Source organism: Plectropomus leopardus, chromosome 18 (assembly GCF_026936395.1).
Source record: "Plectropomus leopardus strain MGB_pleo_1.0 chromosome 18, ASM2693639v1, whole genome shotgun sequence".
NCBI lineage: Eukaryota > Metazoa > Chordata > Actinopteri > Perciformes > Serranidae > Plectropomus > Plectropomus leopardus.
In genome coordinates this window covers 891,518-910,314 of record NC_142193.1, presented here as the reverse complement: position 1 = coordinate 910,314, position 18,797 = coordinate 891,518, and the positions used below count along the sequence as shown (strand labels likewise).

Here is an 18,797-nt window from a genome sequence, read left to right as displayed (position 1 = left end):
GTGTCTTTAGTAGCCGCATTTATAGTGCCTGTTCAAAGCAGGAATGGCATATTGTGCTGCCTTGCTGTTCTGTATATAACATCTGATCGCCAGAAGGGAAACAGTGTGGCCTCACCTCTGAGCCAGGAGCTAAAGTAGTACCAGTCCTGAAACGAGGTCTGTGTAAAGCATAAACCTGGAAAGACGTGACCATGGTCAGCAGGAGTGGGACACTTTGATGACGTGTTTATATGTGCGACCCACCTTAAAAAGCAGCTGTTAGCATAGCTGCTAATGCAAAGAAGAAGAACTGCAGCCATAAATGTCTTCAAATTTGGACAACAATAAGATTAAGGGGCTCTTTACTCTCCGATCAGAGGACGAGATCAGCTGCCATATAACAGACACGCAATGCATGCTGGTTAGATTTGTGTCCGCGCGCATCTTTACTTGCTGTGTAAAATACCCAGATCTACTGGCCCATATAGCATACATACTAGAGACTCACTTACAGCTCCACTGAGAGGAAGCCCCTCCGAAAGCGTCCCGTTACCATAGTAATTCACTTACCGGCATGCTTGCATGCACATCGAGAGAGGAGAGGAGGAAGAAAAAAGATGCTGACTTAAATTACAGCATTACAGAGAAGAAACCACTGTACAAATAATTGTGTGGCTATTGCGAACCTTTCCCCAGATGATCTGAATGACTTGTTTCTCTGTGCTGACCTGTCTCATCAGTGTGCCGCCAATAACCTTGTTTCACCGCGATGTTTTCAGTTATATATCCTATTTTTTCTCTTTTTATTGCTTGGGGAAATGGGTATGGCACGGCAATATCAATGATTTCAAACTCTGACTATTGATTAACTTTTTCTCCTGGTAGCCCCTCAGACTTCCTTACACTTAACAGAGCTATTTACATCACCAGCAAATGATACAGGTCCTTCATTGAAAGCATACATGTATAAGTAGTATCCTATCTTTACACTTTTGAATTAAATCCTTTAATCCTTCCCGCAATGACACTCAAGCCACATGTCCATTTTCCCAATAATGTGCGTGTGTGGTTTTAAGTTGTGTGCATGTATGGTCATGTGCATCTATTTGTATTGTATTTTTTGTATTTATTCATTATGCACATGTGGCGAGGGGCTTATAGAGTTATACCTAAACAAATTGGAAAAAAGAGTAATAAAGGTTACCGACAACGCCACCTGGGGGAATTTCACCCCCAGGACATTAAGAGTTCACTCTGTTACTCATAGCAAGGACACACAGGTTCGCAACACACCTGAATAGAGACGTGGTTTACAGAGTTAAAATTGATATTTATTTTGATAACAATTAACAGACAATAGGTTTAAAATATAATCACAAAAATCCCCCCAAGCAGAGCCAAAACATGCAAACTAATCAGCAAATAAATAAAGTCATGCGAAACAAATGAAACAAATAAACAATTCAAAAAGCAAACAAACTTCTGCCAAACACATGCAAAATAAAGAAAACAAACTCAATGAAAAGCATGTCAAAGCAAGGCAAACATCAATGCAAACCAAAAACCAAATAAGGCAGGGCTAAATCAAACAAAAACACAGAAAATGTAAAACAAACTAAGCAATGCAAAGCAGGCAAAATTAAATGCATGCAGCACAGCAAGATCAAATGCATACAGAATAACAAAATTAAACACATGCAGAGTAGATGCACAGCAACTAGAAATGCATGCAATGAAATAATCCCAGAAAGCTGCTGTTAGTCAATGCAAGGCAGAGCGGGGCGAAGTGAAGCAGCGCAAAGCCAGTCCGAGCAGCAAAGCCAGCCAGAGCAGCAAAGTCAGTCAGAGCAAGGCAGCAGAGCGAAGCCAGCAAAGCAGTCAGAGCAAGGCAGCAGAGCGAAGCCAGCAAAGCAGTCAGAGCAAGGCAGCAGAGCGAAGCCAGCAAAGCAGTCAGAGCAAGGCAGCAGAGCGAAGCCAGCAAAGCAGCAGAGGTCCCACCACAGAGCCACACTCCAGTACAGCCTCTGTTAAGTAAACTTCTATCAATACGCGAAGGATAAAAGATGGCTAAAACTACAGATCGCGTATGGCTTACCTTTCATTCAGTTGTCACGGGAGGGAGAGGTGAAGAACACATGCTAGCATAGCGGCGGCAGCAAAGAATGCTATGTCACGCCAGCCGCGGGCCGAGCACACTGACACGGGGTCCACAAACACACGCGGCTACAACAAAAGAACAAGGAACAATGACTGATAACGTCAGCAAGGTAAACGCCGACACCAAAGTAGCTAAGGCTATGTTACCTGTACCGGCACGGAGAACACGGAAGCCAGATGACAGGAAGTGGGCAGTCTCAGAGCCAAAGAGCATGAGACGCCAAGACGAACACCGCACCTTTATAAAAAGCGCGCTCAGGCGGCCATAGGCTTAGTAGCACAGCTGATGGCAATACAGCATGCTCATTAAGCGCAGGGATGAGACGTCATCCTGCCACACACAGTTTAAAACATGCAGAGGAAAAAAAATAACAAGAAAGACAGGTACCCAAAGGGCTTATTTAAAGCCTCCACCTAAAAAAAACTTTCTTTTCTAAATTATTAAAAACTTAAAATAGAGGAAGAACACAAAAAATAATACTAATGATGCCAAACTAAAAACAAACATGCTAGATAACAACAACAACAATTAAGCATATGGTATAGTATGTATATGCGTCTATGTATGAGTGTGTGTGTACGTGTGTATGTGAGGGAGATTAGCTTTTTCTATCAACCCATGTGCAATACTTTTCAAGCATCTTCAGTAACATTGTATGGAGATACAGTTTTTTGCCAAATAAAAGAAGTCATTCAATAATTTGCTACCCCGAAATCTTATTGAAAATTGACCTCTGCAAGTGAGAAATTTAGGAAGGTAAAGATCTAATGATTTACGAGTTGCATATGAATCTAACTGTGAATTTGTTTCAAAGTAAGTTTGAACTGCTGAGGAATATTCCCATCACTTAAAATTGTTTTTAATTAAAACATATCTGAAAAATATAAATATCATAAATAGTTCAAATCTGGAGTCCCTGAAATAAAGGGGAGGTTAAAATATGTGACTCTGATCTGGTTGCATCCTAACAAAACGTTTCTGGAGGACCAAAAATTTGTGAAGAGTAGTCGGAAAAGTATTCCCCCAAACTATATTGCAATATGAAAGATAAGGAAAAATCAAACTATAATAAAGTGTTATGAGGCAATTTGTGGTGACAAAATGACCAACCCTCCTTATTATACCAATAGATTTATGATTTTAGTTTGACATCTCCAATTCGGATTCTCATCAACAATTCCCAGAAATTTTGTACTTGACACCTGAGGCATCTCAATAGACTCAATCATAATTTTAGATAAATCTTTGTATGTGAGTATGTTTTTTTACCACTGAAAACAATAAAGTTAGATTTTTTTTATATTCAAAGATAATTTATTTAATCTGAACCATGTAGCATAGGCAGATAAACCAGCATTAGCATCCTCCATCAGTGAATCAAAATTTGAACGAGAGAAAAGTAGGGTTGTATCATCTGCAAACATTATTGGAGACAGAATATTTGAAACATTAGACAAATCATTTATATAGATAAGAAATAATAATAAAATAACCTTTAACACAAGCAAACTGACTTCTATTAGAGACATATTGTTTAACCATTTGTAAGCAGCAGCATGAAAACCATACTTATACAGCTTTTCTAACAAAATATGATTTAACTGTGTCAAAGGCTTTTGAAATATCAATGAAAATACTGCAAGTAAATTCATTATTTTCAAGTGCAGAGGTGACATTGTCAATCAGCTGAAGCAAAGTTACAGTATATAAGTGGAGTGGTTTTTCCGGAAACTATACTGATGTTTGTGTGGCAACATGAGGGGGGGGGTAGGTTGTTAAGTTGAATAATGGACAGAGTTTAATAATTCTTTTAAAGAGAATTTTGATCAGGCCAACCACACCCAAACCGCTATTAGAGGAATTAGTATTTGACAAAATAATTATCAGTTACCGACAACGCCACCCCAGGAATTTCACCTGGAGAACTGTACTAACCCTTTCCACAGTAGTTAAAGCACACAAGTTCATTCACTGATGAAAGCTTGAGACCGGGTCCAGCCTAAAAAATTAAGTTAATTTTATTTAACAATATATTATTTTACTTAACACAGTTCAATAAAATCATTATACGCATGCACTCACCCTTAAACAAACCCCACAAAATACACAAAGAGAAAGGCAAATAACTAAATTAGGTTTTACATCAGGGTTAAATTAATGAACCACACATAAATTAACAAAACCCCACACAAAATACACAAAAAAAGGACAAATAACTAAATTGGGTTTTACATCAGGGTTAAATTAATGAACCCACATAGCTTAACAAAACCCAACACATGCAAGCAAAAGAAAACTGTCAAACAACCCAAAGCAAATAAAGATAATCAGAAATAATCTTGAATTCATCAAAACTGATAAACCCAAATAAACATGCAAGGCAACCAAAGAAAAATAATCAAGGATAAGTAAGCCAAAACAAACATGCAAAACAACCCAAACATAAAGCAAAAAAATAAAATAACAACTATCAAAAGTAACTAAACCCCAGTACACATGCAACACACTAGTAAAGAAAAAGAAACTATTACTAATAAACTTCAGTTCATGCTCAGGAAAAGGTTAAGATATGCAAAGCCCAGGGTCGGGACAGCAATCACCTTAATGAGTGCCAGCAACAGCACGGTTGGAGACATAGAGTTGGATGAATGGAAATAAACAATCGCCACACAAACAGGCACGCAAAACAGCAGCCGGCCGACGCGGCGTGCGAGGGAGGCGGAGTTAGAGCTGGTGGAAAGGATGGCACACATGTACCTGCCATTGAAAGACATATTTTTTATTTCATAAATTAACTATGCCAACTTGGCATCACGATGTCTACATACCGTCAGGAGTTGAATGAGCATCACAAAGAGAGGAAGAGAAGCACTCTGCACCACAGTGGCATAATTACAAACGTGGCAGACCGAGGATCACTCTCCCACGCTGCAGCACGCGAGATGAGGTGCCGGGGAGAGACACTCACCGCCCGACGATTAACGCTGACAAGGGAGAGGAAGACCCAAGTCCAGGCACTGCATGAGGGACGAAAGCCAATTTTGATGATGACCGCAAAACTTTATGAAAAGAACACAGAACCATGCAGCACCGCACATACCCGGGATCGGCGAGCCGAGCGATCCGGCCGCAAGGCGATCAGGTGAAGCTACTGGTGGAGGCGGAGCACCCGGAAGCTTCGAGGCAAGAGAGCTCCCATGGCACAACCACCCACCTTTATAGACTGCGCCCCTAGCAGAGACATGCTGATCACTAATTATGGCACCGCACAGCTACAGCCATACTGCTGAACTAGAATATAAATGAGAAATTATCCATTGATATACAATTTTTTCTAATATTTTTGAAAAGCATGGCAAAATGGATATAGGTCTATAATTATTAAAGCAACATGGATCTCCTGCTTTAAACACAGGTATAACTTTGGCAACTTCTAAGTCCTCCAGCACAGAGCCTGTTTTCAAAGACAAAGAAAAAATATGAACAAGTGGCTGTAATACTGACTGCTTCACATGTTTGACAAGGAATGCATGACCAGCAGAAGATAATTTCTATTCGTCAATTATATCACTTATTTCTTGGGTATCAGGAGGCTTAAAATAGGAGAGAACAAGAAATCTTCTTGGAATCAAATCCAGGACAAACAGGAATTTTTGTTAGCTAATTCGTAACCAATATTTACAAAAAAATCATTAAATCTATGAGCTGTATCAAAAGGATTGTTAAAAGAGTTTTTACCCTCCAAAAAAGGCTGAAGGTAACTCTGGGGTAGACATTTCTCTATGATTTATTAATTTCCACATGGTTTTAATATCCTAACTCTTCGCTGAAATATTTCTTTTTTGCAAATCTAATGGAATGAGTATATTTTTTTCTGTAAGATTTGTAAACACTCTGAGTAAGAGGAGTACGATTTGAGACATATTTCCTATACAATTTATTCTTTTTCCACAAAAGCTTCAGTAAATCAGCTGTAAACCAAGGTGTCTTGAAGTCTTGCCTGTGTTTATTAACAGAACTGCCAATTGGTAAACATTCATCGAAAAAAAAAGCTAATAACTTTCATAAACTTTTGATATGCAGAACTGGCTCTCTTTTTGTCATAAAGATCATCCCATGAAATACTAGCAAGCACATCCTTAAATTTAGAAATACTTGAGTTGCTCATTATTTTTTTAGTCATTATTTTCTTGGTATATTTTGCTCCATTAGCCTTGATTAAAGAATACTGGAATATAGGTAAATGGTCTGACAGATCAGAAAACAAAACCCCAGATTTCATTCCTTTGGTCAGAGAATTAGTTCGGTGTTATCAAAGTTGCTGAGTTTTCATTAACTCGTGTAGACTTGATGAAAAAAATAACTAGAGTGAAGAATATTGAGAAAATCCCCACAAAGTGTATCTGATTTATATTTAAAGAGGTTTATATTGAAATCACCTAAAATATAACAGAGTTTTTCCTCCTAATTCATCAAGTCAGCCACAATTTTACCTGCACGCCTCAGGGCCCTTGTGTACAGGTGTACAGGTCATGGAGAGATGGCAGGTGGCAGCCAATCAGATTAAGATTTGAATCAATCAGAATCAAATCCAACAGGATGTGGGTGCCTCTGTGACTTCCGGCACAGACTGAAGGTTGCTGGAAAAGTCAGAAGTCGGTCCAACAACTTTATTGCAGCTTTTTGTCACCGCCTCCAGGCGAAATGCAGTTCAGCTCGATAAGTCTATTGCTTAGAAAGTGCTGCCAACACATTTGTTTTATGTCACGCTAGAGGTGGATGCTTTTGTGTTAAACGTCCTGCCTGTCATGCCTCCTTTGAATGCGTGATGTCGTCGGGTGGTTCTGAGTAAAAGTGCAGGGGCAGTAAAAAGAGGGGTCATCACTGCAGCCCTGTAGCACGATCTCTGTGTAGAAGTAGCTAGTATGAATGGAGCAGACTTAGGTGATGTAAATAAGATATCATCACCTGCTTGCAGTGACACAACTGAATATCTACACTTCATGTTGTTGTCACTCACCAGCAGGAGCATTTATTGGGCTGGTACAGAGCAGCGTATTGTGGTAATTGTAGGATATTGAGTAAAAGTGAATGCCACAGTTCTTTCCCTCTGTTTTCTCTGGTCGTGTAGCACTAATTTCAACAGTATTTGTGTCTTTTCACTGCAGAGATGGCCTAGTTTTATGTGAGGACCCTCTTTACATCAGGGATATACTTCTTAAAAGAATACATCAAAAGTCAATATGTCAACTAAAATAATAAAAAAGGTATTTGTTACTTACCAGTCCGCCACTGATGTTATCAGGAAATATTGCAGCATTGTCCCGGTCCATCTCCAAGGCAACTCTAGGACCCTTTTTCCTGTGACAGACAGTGTTATAAAGAACAGTGCAGGCAGCGATGATGTCACAGGTCCTGTCCACAGGGACCCTCAGGTGGTGAAGGCTCTTGGAAGGGGAGATTAAAAATGCTGAAAAATTGCCCTTGTCACTGACTTCCTAGAAAACATAAATATCACAAAAAAACATACTTGTTTTTGATCAAAATGACTGATGAATGAATGGATGAGTCTTCATGTCACGGTTCCTGCCTCTCATCCACCTCCTGCCACTCTGCCAGTGTTTTTCCACTCACCCTCTCTACCGGCTAGCCACGCCTACCTCCTCTGCCACCTCGTCTCACTCACCTCTCAGCTGCAGCCTATCAGCAATCAGTGCCTGATAAAAGCCTCCTCAACACACACACACGTCGCCAGATCGTTCTTTCGCAGCATGCAAGACTTTCCAGCGTTTACCTGCCTGATCACACGAAGCCGACCCTGACCTGCTCTACAAGCCTGCTCCCTGGAGAACCTACCTGCCTTCTGTTCCTGACCACGTGCTCTGCTTCGGCGTTCCTGATCCACTTCGCTGGTTACGAGACCTCCGCCTGTCCCCGACGATCCTTCTGCCTGCTCCCCATCGGCACCGCTGCGTTTACGGACTGCTCCGCCGGCTACGAAATCTCCGCCTGTCCCCGACGATCCTTCTGCCTGCTCCCCATCGGCACCGCTGCATTTACGGACTGCTCCGCCGGCTACGAAATCTCCGCCTGTCCCCGACGGCACCCCCACACGTGTCGCCGATCCAGCGGACGACGGGATTTCCTCCTCGAAGGCGTCGAGTGCAGTAAGCTCCGTTTCTTCCCAACGTTCATTCACCAGAGACTCTGTTTGGGCGTTCCGCTCGAAGAACGGACTATTGCCATTACTGTTTCACCAGCATTGGTGCATTTTCTGTGTTGGTTTAAATAAACGTCATTACCAACTAGAACTGTTAATCGGTGTACTGCATCTGGGTCTACACCTCACCCGTTACAGTACGATCTGGCCAAACATGGACCCAGCAGAAAACACCGCTCTTCAGTCTCGTCTTGCCCGCGTGGAAGGAATGTTGCAGCAACACGAGGCTCAGCTCACTTCCAACGCGGCTGAAGCTCGCCAATCGGCATCAGCGCTGGAGCGAGCGCTAACCCAGTTAGCCACCCAGGTACAACAAATGGCTACCACCCTGACTCATCACACCCCTCCTGCTCCAGCTCCTGCTCCACCACAGATGCCAACTCCTAACCCTGTATCCGAGCCCCGGGTGGGGGCCCCTGAACGATATGCCGGGGATCCTGAGGGCTGCGGCCTGTTTCTAACAAACTGTTCAATCCTGTTTGCCCTGCAGCCACACACCTTCGCCACAGAGGGAGCCAGAGTGGCCTTTGCCATAAACCATCTCACCGGCAGAGCACGCTTATGGGGAACTGCGGAGTGGGAGAGAGGCACGCCAGCCTGTGCCTCCTTCCAGGCTTTCGCGGAGGAATTGCGTAAGGTTTTCGGACCCATCTCAGCGGGACCTGACGCCAGCGGAAGCCTCCTGAGTCAGAGACAAGGGAACCGAACAGTCGCAGACTTTGCCATTGACTTTAGAACCAAAGCCCGGTTGAGCGACTGGAACTCGGCGGCCCAGTGTGACGCCTTCCTCAGCGGGTTGGCTCCCTACATAAAAGACGAGTTGGTGTCGTTCGACCTCCCTGGTTCATTAGATGGGCTCATTGAATTGACCACGAGGTTGGACAGACGGATCCAGGCCAGAAGGAGAGAGCGGAGTCTGGAGGGAGCCAATCATCGGGCTCCCAATCACCAGAATGGGATACCCGCTGCTTCTGCTCCCCTGCCCGATCACCCCTCGGGAGCAGAACCCATGCAGGTGGGTCGCACCAATCTGACACCTGAGGAACGAGAGAGACGCCGACGAGGGAACCTCTGTCTGTACTGTGGCCAGGGCGGCCATTTTGTCTCTCGGTGTCCGGTAAAAGGGAGGGCTCAGCAGAAGACAGGGGCATTCTGCTGAGCCGATCCATACATTCGAACTCTGCTCCTGATCAACGGCCCCTGTTTCACGTCCAACTTCAACTGACGAGAGGATCTCACACCCTCGCAACTTTTATTGACTCTGGAGCCGACGTCAACCTCATGGATGAGGAGCTCGCCCGGCAGCTGGAGATCAAGTTGGACCCTCTTCCTCATCCCATCCCGGCTAGTGCGCTGGATGGCCATCTCCTGGGGAGGGTGACACACCAGACTACCCCCATCTCGATGCTCCTGTCTGGCGCGCACCTAGAGACAATCAGGTTTCACATTCTGAGATCTCCACGCATTCCCCTGATCCTCGGTTATCCCTGGCTTCGCCGCCATAACCCCCACATCGACTGGTCCACGGGGTCCATTTTGGATTGGAGCCCCTCCTGTCACCAGGTCTGCCTACGACGAGAAATCACGCCTGTGCCGCCTGCCAGTTCCTGTTCCACTCCTGACCTCTCTAAGGTGCCTCCTGAGTATCATGATTTCCGGGAGGTGTTCAATAAGACGAGGGCCACGTCATTGCCTCCGCATCGACCCTACGACTGTGCCATCGACCTCCTGCCCGGCTCTGTTCCTCCCAAGGGGCGCCTGTACTCCTTGTCAGCACCAGAGAGAGAGGCGATGGACACATACATCGGGGACGCCCTGGCTTCCGGCATCATTCGTCCCTCCTCGTCGCCCGCCGGTGCTGGCTTCTTCTTCGTGGGTAAGAAGGATGGTTCCCTGAGACCCTGCATCGACTACCGGGGTTTGAATGACATTACTATAAAGAACCGCTATCCTCTACCCCTCATTGCTTCTGCTTTTGAACTGCTCCAGGGGTCCACCATTTACACCAAGCTAGATCTCCGCAACGCCTATCACCTGGTTCGGATCCGTGAGGGGGACGAATGGAAGACAGCATTTAATACCCCCACGGGACATTATGAATACCTAGTGATGCCTTTCGGGCTCACCAATGCCCCGGCAGTTTTCCAGGCTCTCATCAATGATGTTCTCAGAGACTTTCTCAACAAATTTGTATTCGTGTACCTGGATGATATCCTGATCTTCTCTCGCTCGAAGCAAGAACACATACACCACGTCCAGACAGTCCTGCAACGCTTGTTAAAGAATTCCCTCTTCGTGAAAGCTGAGAAGTGCGAGTTCCACGCCTCCTCAGTTCCCTTCTTGGGCTACATCATTGGTCCTAATCGCATGGAGATGGACCCTGCCAAGGTCTCGGCGGTTACCTCCTGGCCGGTTCCTGACTCCCGCAAACAGCTGCAACGGTTCCTGGGGTTCGCCAACTTCTACAGGCGGTTCATCCGTGGCTACAGTGCGGTGGCAGCACCTCTCACTGCTCTCACCTCCTGCAAGGTTCCCTTCCGTTGGTCACCAGACGCGGAGGCAGCGTTCCAGCTCCTCAAGAGACGCTTCAGCTCAGCTCCCATTCTCCTGATCCCGGATCCCGAGAGACAGTTCGTGGTGGAGGTGGACGCTTCCGATGTGGGTGTGGGGGCTGTCCTGTCGCAACGTTCTGCTGAGGACCAGAAGCTTCACCCCTGTGCTTACTTCTCCCGACGATTGTCACCGGCAGAGAGGAATTATGACATCGGCAACCGGGAGCTATTGGCGGTGAAGTTGGCGTTGGAGGAATGGAGACATTGGCTGGAAGGCACCAAGACCCCCTTCCTCGTCTGGACAGATCATAAGAACCTCGAGTACATCCGCTCAGCCAAGAGACTCAACTCCCGCCAAGCCCGGTGGGCCCTGTTCTTCGCAAGGTTCACATTCACCCTGTCATACCGACCTGGTTCCCGCAACATCAAGCCTGATGCCCTGTCTCGTCAGTTTCTAGTTGGGGAGGAGGACCTCCCCAACCCGGACAGTATTATTCCCCCTTCTCGTCTCCTGGCCGCCCTCACCTGGGAGATCGAGGAGCGTGTAAAGGCTGCTGTGGAGGACCAGCCGGGTCCTAGCTCGTGTCCCCTGGACCGACTCTTCGTTCCCCAGCGGTTAAGATCTGAGGTCCTGCAATGGGCTCACAGTTCTCGACTCACCTGCCACCCCGGGATCACACGGACCAGGGAGTTCCTACAGCGACGGTTTTGGTGGGCCACCATGGATGAAGATACCACAGACTTTGTAAATGCCTGCCCTGTCTGCAATCAGAATAAAGCTCCTCGGGGAGCTCCTGCCGGCCATCTACAGCCACTACCTGTGCCTCATCGCCCATGGTCCCACATTTCTCTGGACTTTGTAACCGGTCTGCCACTGTCGGGAGGCAACACCACTATCCTGACAGTGGTAGATCGGTTCAGTAAAATGGCCCACTTTGTGCCTTTGCCCAAGCTCCCCTCTGCCAAAGAAACTGCCGAGCTGCTCCTGGAGCACGTGTTCCGGCTCCATGGTCTCCCTTCTGACGTGGTCTCTGATCGGGGCCCCCAGTTCACCTCTGCATTCTGGAGGGAGTTTTGTCGTCTCCTGGGTGCCTCCACCAGCCTGTCCTCCGGGTACCACCCGCAGTCAAATGGCCAGACGGAGAGGAAGAACCAACAGATGGAGACGGCTCTCCGGTGTATGACGTCCAAACACCCCACCTCCTGGGCTTCGCAACTGCTGTGGGTGGAGTATGCCCACAACACCCTCACCAGCTCTGCCACTGGCCTGTCACCGTTCCAGTGCGCTTATGGGTTTCAACCCCCCCTGTTCCCGGCGCAAGAGAAAGAGACTGCTTACCCCTCTGTTGAAGCCTTCATCCGTCGTTGTCGCCGGACTTGGACTCAGGCCAGAGCCGCCCTGCTGGGAACTGCAGATCGGAACGCCAAGGCAGCCAATCGTCGCCGTTCCCGAGCTCCTCCTTACCTGGTGGGGCAAAAGGTGTGGCTGTCCACCCGAGATCTCCCCCTGAGGGTGGAATCCAAGAAATTGGCTCCCAAGTTTGTCGGGCCATTTCCCATCGAGAGGGTGATCAATCCGGTGGCGGCCCTACGGCTGCCCCGTACTATGCGGATCCATCCCGTCTTCCATGTCTCCAGACTCAAGCCTTTCAGAGACAGTCCCCTGCAGCCTGCCTCTCAGCCTCCCCCGCCTCCACGCATCATTGATGGGGCTCCTGCTTACACGGTGCACCGCCTGCTCCGCTCTCGTCGTCGTGGGAGGGGGCTCCAGTACCTGGTGGATTGGGAGGGGTACGGGCCGGAGGAACGGTCATGGGTCCCGGCTCGCCAAATCCTGGATGCTCGACTCGTGGAGGACTTCCATCGTCTGCATCCGGACCAACCCTCCAGGCTCGCCTCGACCCGGGGGGACTCTGGTTCTGTTCCTCGTCCTGCCCCTGTGTCTGCACCGTCTGAAGGTGACGCTGTGGTTTCTGCCCCGGAGGGGAACGGTTCCCTCTCGGAGGATGAGGGAGGTTTTTCGGACGTCTCTGAGGAATTCTAGCCCTCCTCCTGGCCCCCTCCTCCCGCCCTGCTCCTGTGGACTCGTTTTTGGGACGTCGTGGGCCGTCCCTTGGGGGGGGGGGTTCTGTCACGGTTCCTGCCTCTCATCCACCTCCTGCCACTCTGCCAGTGTTTTTCCACTCACCCTCTCTACCGGCTAGCCACGCCTACCTCCTCTGCCACCTCGTCTCACTCACCTCTCAGCTGCAGCCTATCAGCAATCAGTGCCTGATAAAAGCCTCCTCAACACACACACACGTCGCCAGATCGTTCTTTCGCAGCATGCAAGACTTTCCAGCGTTTACCTGCCTGATCACACGAAGCCGACCCTGCCTGTCCCCGACCTGCTCTACAAGCCTGCTCCCTGGAGAACCTACCTGCCTTCTGTTCCTGACCACGTGCTCTGCTTCGGCGTTCCTGATCCACTTCGCTGGTTACGAGACCTCCGCCTGTTCCCGACGATCCTTCTGCCTGCTCCCCATCGGCACCGCTGCGTTTACGGACTGCTCCGCCGGCTACGAAATCTCCGCCTGTCCCCGACGATCCTTCTGCCTGCTCCCCATCGGCACCGCTGCGTTTACGGACTGCTCCGCCGGCTACGAAATCTCCGCCTGTCCCCGACCACTCTTCCGCTCTCTCCTCGACGGCACCCCCACACGTGTCGCCGATCCAGCGGACGACGGGATTTCCTCCTCGAAGGCGTCGAGTGCAGTAAGCTCCGTTTCTTCCCAACGTTCATTCACCAGAGACTCTGTTTGGGCGTTCCGCTCGAAGAACGGACTATTGCCATTACTGTTTCACCAGCATTGGTGCATTTTCTGTGTTGGTTTAAATAAACGTCATTACCAACTAGAACTGTTAATCGGTGTACTGCATCTGGGTCTACACCTCACCCGTTACACTTCAGGATTTATTCAGCCTTGCTGTTAGCTGTTAAATTCTCGACCTTCTTTATGTTAATGCAAAAAGGGCATAAACTTTTTCTCCCCTCCCACCACTTGGAGACTCAAAACATCACCTGGTACATCTTGTAGCCACCTACAAGCTACTTGTTATGCAGAGGGCTAACACAAGATATGTAAAGGTTTGGTCGAAGGATGCTGAGGTAACCCTCCAGGAGTGTTCTCATTGCAGACTGGGAGTTATTCAAAGAGGACTATAGGGATGACACTGAGTGTCTCATTCACCCAAGCCCTGGATAAGTAAGGACATAAAAGACCCTCCCAACAGGAAAAATAAGGCCTACACGACAATGAGCAATGAGCAACTCAGAACTGTAAAAAAAAATGGAACTGAAGAGGAAACTAAGAGATTCCTAGAACATCTATAAGGGGAAGATTGAGGCCAAACTGGGGCAAAACAATGCAAAGGTGGTGTGGAAAGGAATGAAACAGATGAGCAGTGCACAGTGCAGTGCAGCAAACCAGTGCCTGGAGTCAAAGGGTACTCTGCCTTTGCCACAGAGTTGAACCTCTTCTTCCACAGGTTCAACACAACCCCCACCTCTGTGTGCTCAAAAAATGGGTGAAGTCCCCCCATTCACACTTCCCCTACTCAACCCGCTGCTCCCGTCAAAAGAACTGGGTTACCTCACTGGCCAGTCATAGTACATCAGGGTGGATAGCAGTGTCTCTGAGATGGCGATTAGCAACACAGGCACACCCCAGGGTACTGTACTTTCACCATTCCTCTTCACTCTCTGCACCTCTGATTTCCACTGGGAAAAGTTCTCCAATGACTCCTCCATTGTTGGATGCATCAGTGAGGATGACGAGGAGGAGTACAGAGAACTGACAAGGAGCTTACTCAAATGAAGCCATAACAATCACCTGGAGCTTAATATTAGTAAAATCAAGGAACTTTCTGAGGAACAGGAGACCACTGTTCCTGTTGTGACTCAGGAAGAAGAAGTTGAGAGGGTGGACTCAAACCGGTATTTGTGGGTTCACATTAACATAAAACTGGACTGGTCACACAACACTGACACACTCTGCGGGAAGGGTCAGAGTAGACTGCTCTTCTTCATTATGTAATCAGCTTCTAAAGACCTTCTATCAGTCTATGGTAGCCAGTTCTTTGTTCGTTGCTGTGGTGTGCTGGGGTGGCGGCATCAAGGCTGGTGAAGCCAGCAATGTCAACAAACTGGTCAAAAAGCTCTGTGGTTGAGGAGGATAACAGACAAGATTAAAGCCATCTTTAACAACCCCTCTCACCCCCTGTATGATCAACTGTGGCAGATGGGAGGCTCATTTAGCCACCGCAGCATCCCTCCTAGATGCAAAACGGAGTGCTTCAACGTTTATTTGTTCGCAGCTGTCATCAGACTGCTTAGCTGTTAGCTTGGTCTAGAGCATAAATCTCCATGGTAACTGTCATGAACCAGAGTCACGGCTGAATTCATCCAGGATAACTGCAAAATCCAGGCTTAATCTGCTATCTAGGTTTTGTGAAATAGCCCTCAGCATCATGCATCAGTGTAATCAAATCCCACACACCATCTGCCATTTACTCACTTTATTTACTCCCACTCTCAATCCCCGATCCTCTCATCTCAACCCCTCTGTCTGTCTCTCTCTCTCTATCTATCTAACTATCTATATATCTATCCATCTATCTATCTATATTGAGCATGACGTTAGTTCAGGCAGGCCACTGTATCAAGAGCTGCTACTGTTGATATCAGCTGATATCAAGCCCCATCAGCTGATGGCCAGTTGATTCGCCTCTAAGCATCTGATTCGCTAACTCACTCGCGCCGCCTTATTTAAGCTGCTCTAGCCTTCCCTGTTCCCTCTGCATGCACCCTCCTCCTCCCCGCCTCCTCCCTTGCGCCATTCTGACTTGATCAGTGACATTGTTGTCATTGATGCCTGCTCTGTTGGGGAGTTTGTTCTCTTTTTTTTTGCTGCTGCTCTCCCTACTTCAGGCCTTCCTTGTATGCACAGGAAAGGAACGTGTGCTGTTCCTGTTTAACGCTGTCCACATAAGCACTTGGAAGGGTAGGGGGTCCCGAGAACGGAGCCATACCGCCAAATACTAATAACTGCAATGAGCTAAATTTAAAAGCTGCTAAGAAGTGTTTTTCTTGACTAAGTGGTCCTGACTGATCAGCGTTTTTTCTTCAATATTTTTCCTTCACCCTTTAATTTCTTGTCCCTCTACCCTTTTTTTGTAGCAAACTCCAATGTAGCAATTAAATCATAAAGACTTAAATACCGCTTTTCTACACAGTGGACCCACTTTGTAGCATTAAGAGGCATTTATTGGCAGAACTGGTATGTCATATCTATACGTATATTTTCAGCACTTTATAATCAAGAAACTAAGTATAACTGTGTTTTCATTACAATGAGCTGTTATTCATTCACTTCTGTTGAAACTTTGTTACTGAACAAATTGTTTCTAATAGCTGAGATGGAGTGTGATCTTTCTCCTTCACCTTTTGCAACAATTTTTATGTATATGATTAATAACTTTGAGTTGTGACGGATTTAGTTAGAGTTAGTTAGATTTAGTTAACTGAACTATTACCAAAAAGCAACCAAACAAATTTCAGTGAGTTAGTGGTTTCAACTTTTCAAATGAACAGATGATTAATCAACATCATTAAGAGTATGATGACTGGATGTTGGCAAGTTTGCTGATCGCCCACACTTTTTCATGATTGACCTTTATTATTGACTTGGCTTTTCATATATAAATGCTTTAAAACTGTGACTCTGACAGCTGAACTTTTTAAACAAGTTTTCTGGTGGTCGATGAGTGATGACCCCTGCAGTGGGTATTGTCACAGAAGGCCGTCTCTTAAAATGCAGTCGTACTGTTTGTGACTTATAGGGTGGAAGGGGTGCTGCAAAACATGTCAGTTTTTTTTTTGTTTTTTTAAGCACTAAGTGTTTTTAATTTTGGCTTCTGTAAGGCATATACAACTTAACAAGGTAGTATTTTCTTTATTTTTTTAATTTTTAAAAGTGACACCCCAGCCGCCCCTCTGATAGACCAAAATAAAGTACAGTCTCACAACACTGGCATGGAAGCTAAGCAATATCCTGCTGTGGACGGGGCTAAAGCAAAACATATTTTAGCCACCTAAAACAAAATTTGTATCAGTGTAAGTGTCCACTATTTTTCAAAATTTCTGGTGTTTTTGATATAATGTCTGTAACGGCTGTCTGACAGCAAGTGCTGAAAATAGGCCTATTCTAAATATAGCATACACTTAAACTGATTTTGATTTTAGGTGGCTTAAAATGAATCAGTGAAGGCGGAGTTTGCTCAGTGCTGTTTTATGATATGTGCAGGACACGGCGGTCTTCTACCCTGAAGTTATTGTAAATAAACTGTTTTGACTGGGGCGGCACGGTGGCTTTGTGGTTGCCTCACAGTGAGAGGGTCCCTGGTTCAAATCCCAGTTGGAACAGGGTTCAGTGGGACAAGGAAGGTAGTCCAATTAAATGGCCTAGTTGAGCCATACCCGTAGCTCCACTAAACTGTGCGTGTAAACGTACTGACTGTCTTGCTTTGTTAGAGAATAGAGAATTTTGTTAGAGATAGGGGTGATGCTATTGAAAGTTGAGTTGTGGTTCACAGTGAATATACCTAACAGAAATAACTGCAGATATTAGCTTTGTAGATGGGAGAAGTCACATGGGAGAAGTTGTGACTAATGTATTGATTTTGTATTTTAAAGGGAGGTTGAGACTTCCTTTTTTGTCACATATCCCTCACACCACTTGGATCCAGCATTTAGTGGTTTGAGTAACTAAAGGTTAATTCACCTTAATGACTTGAACACCTGGCAGCAATGGTTGTTTTTTGACCAAAAAGATTTGTGTTGTTGAAATAAACTGCACAAGCTGAATTCAAACAAACTCTATAAATGCCAGCCTCCTCCCATACTCTTTCACTACCCCATCTCTCCTCCACAGATGCACTCCCTACGCCTCCTCAGCCAGAATGAGCCCTACAAGATCTTCCTGAGTATGAGCGACAACACCCGCCCCCCCCAGCCCCTGCTGCAGCGGTGCATTCGAACCAACATTAACTTCAACAAGCAAGGCCGCGACTGCCCCAACAACCGCGCCCTCCGCCCACAGTACAGAGGTAACGTAGAGAGGGGCAGGCAGACGCAGTGTTCTTCCTGAATAAATTCATAAAATAAATCATCAAATATTCTCTGCTGCCAGAAATGGATGCCAAGAAAGATTACACTTTTCATCCTTTTACAGCCAAGTAGTACAGTTTTTAGTTGCTTATGCCAAGTTTGGGGATATTTTTAAGTCATATTTATCATACCTCTCAGGCTTATGGACCCCTTCCACTCCCTTAATCAACCAGGAAAACCTCAGTGGAGACCGTAAATCTCGTAAATCTCTTAACAGTCAATGCCAATCATACTTTGTAAAGGTTTCTGTCCTATTTACATTTTGAAAAACAAGATAGGCTGCTGGGCCTAGTGTGACATTCATGAGCAGTGTGACTGCACACCTTGCACAGAAAAAAAAACAACTTTTATGTTTGTCTAAATTCGCCATTGATGGTAAGCAGTTGCCCATTTAAGTCAGTTATGAGGAAAAACTGCAGTCAGGTCAAGACCATGGTGAGAATGATGAGCACACAGATAAGCTTCCCTCAGATGGTTACTGAAAGTTTGTGCAGAAATTCTTTGGCTTTGCAAACTAATGATTGTATTAGCTGTTCAGGTGGACCATCTTAGAGATGAAGACACTGGATGTGGAGGTCCTGCACTGGTGTGGTTACATGTGGTCTGTGGTCATGAGGCCGGTCCAATGTACTGGCAAGTTAACATAAACATTATCAGAGATGGCAGCGAAACTAACATTTA

General features: G+C 46.3%; 1 protein-coding gene across 1 annotated transcript in view; it reads left to right on the top strand.

Annotated features, from left to right (window-relative positions):
- Positions 1-18,797, top strand: part of LOC121956787 (carbonic anhydrase-related protein 10-like) — a 240,440-nt gene that overhangs the window by 203,750 nt on the left and 17,893 nt on the right. The window contains exon 8 of the mRNA XM_042505171.2: positions 17,881-18,055. Coding sequence (XP_042361105.1) covers positions 17,881-18,055 — 175 coding nt within the window. The remainder of the gene's footprint in view (positions 1-17,880; positions 18,056-18,797) is intronic.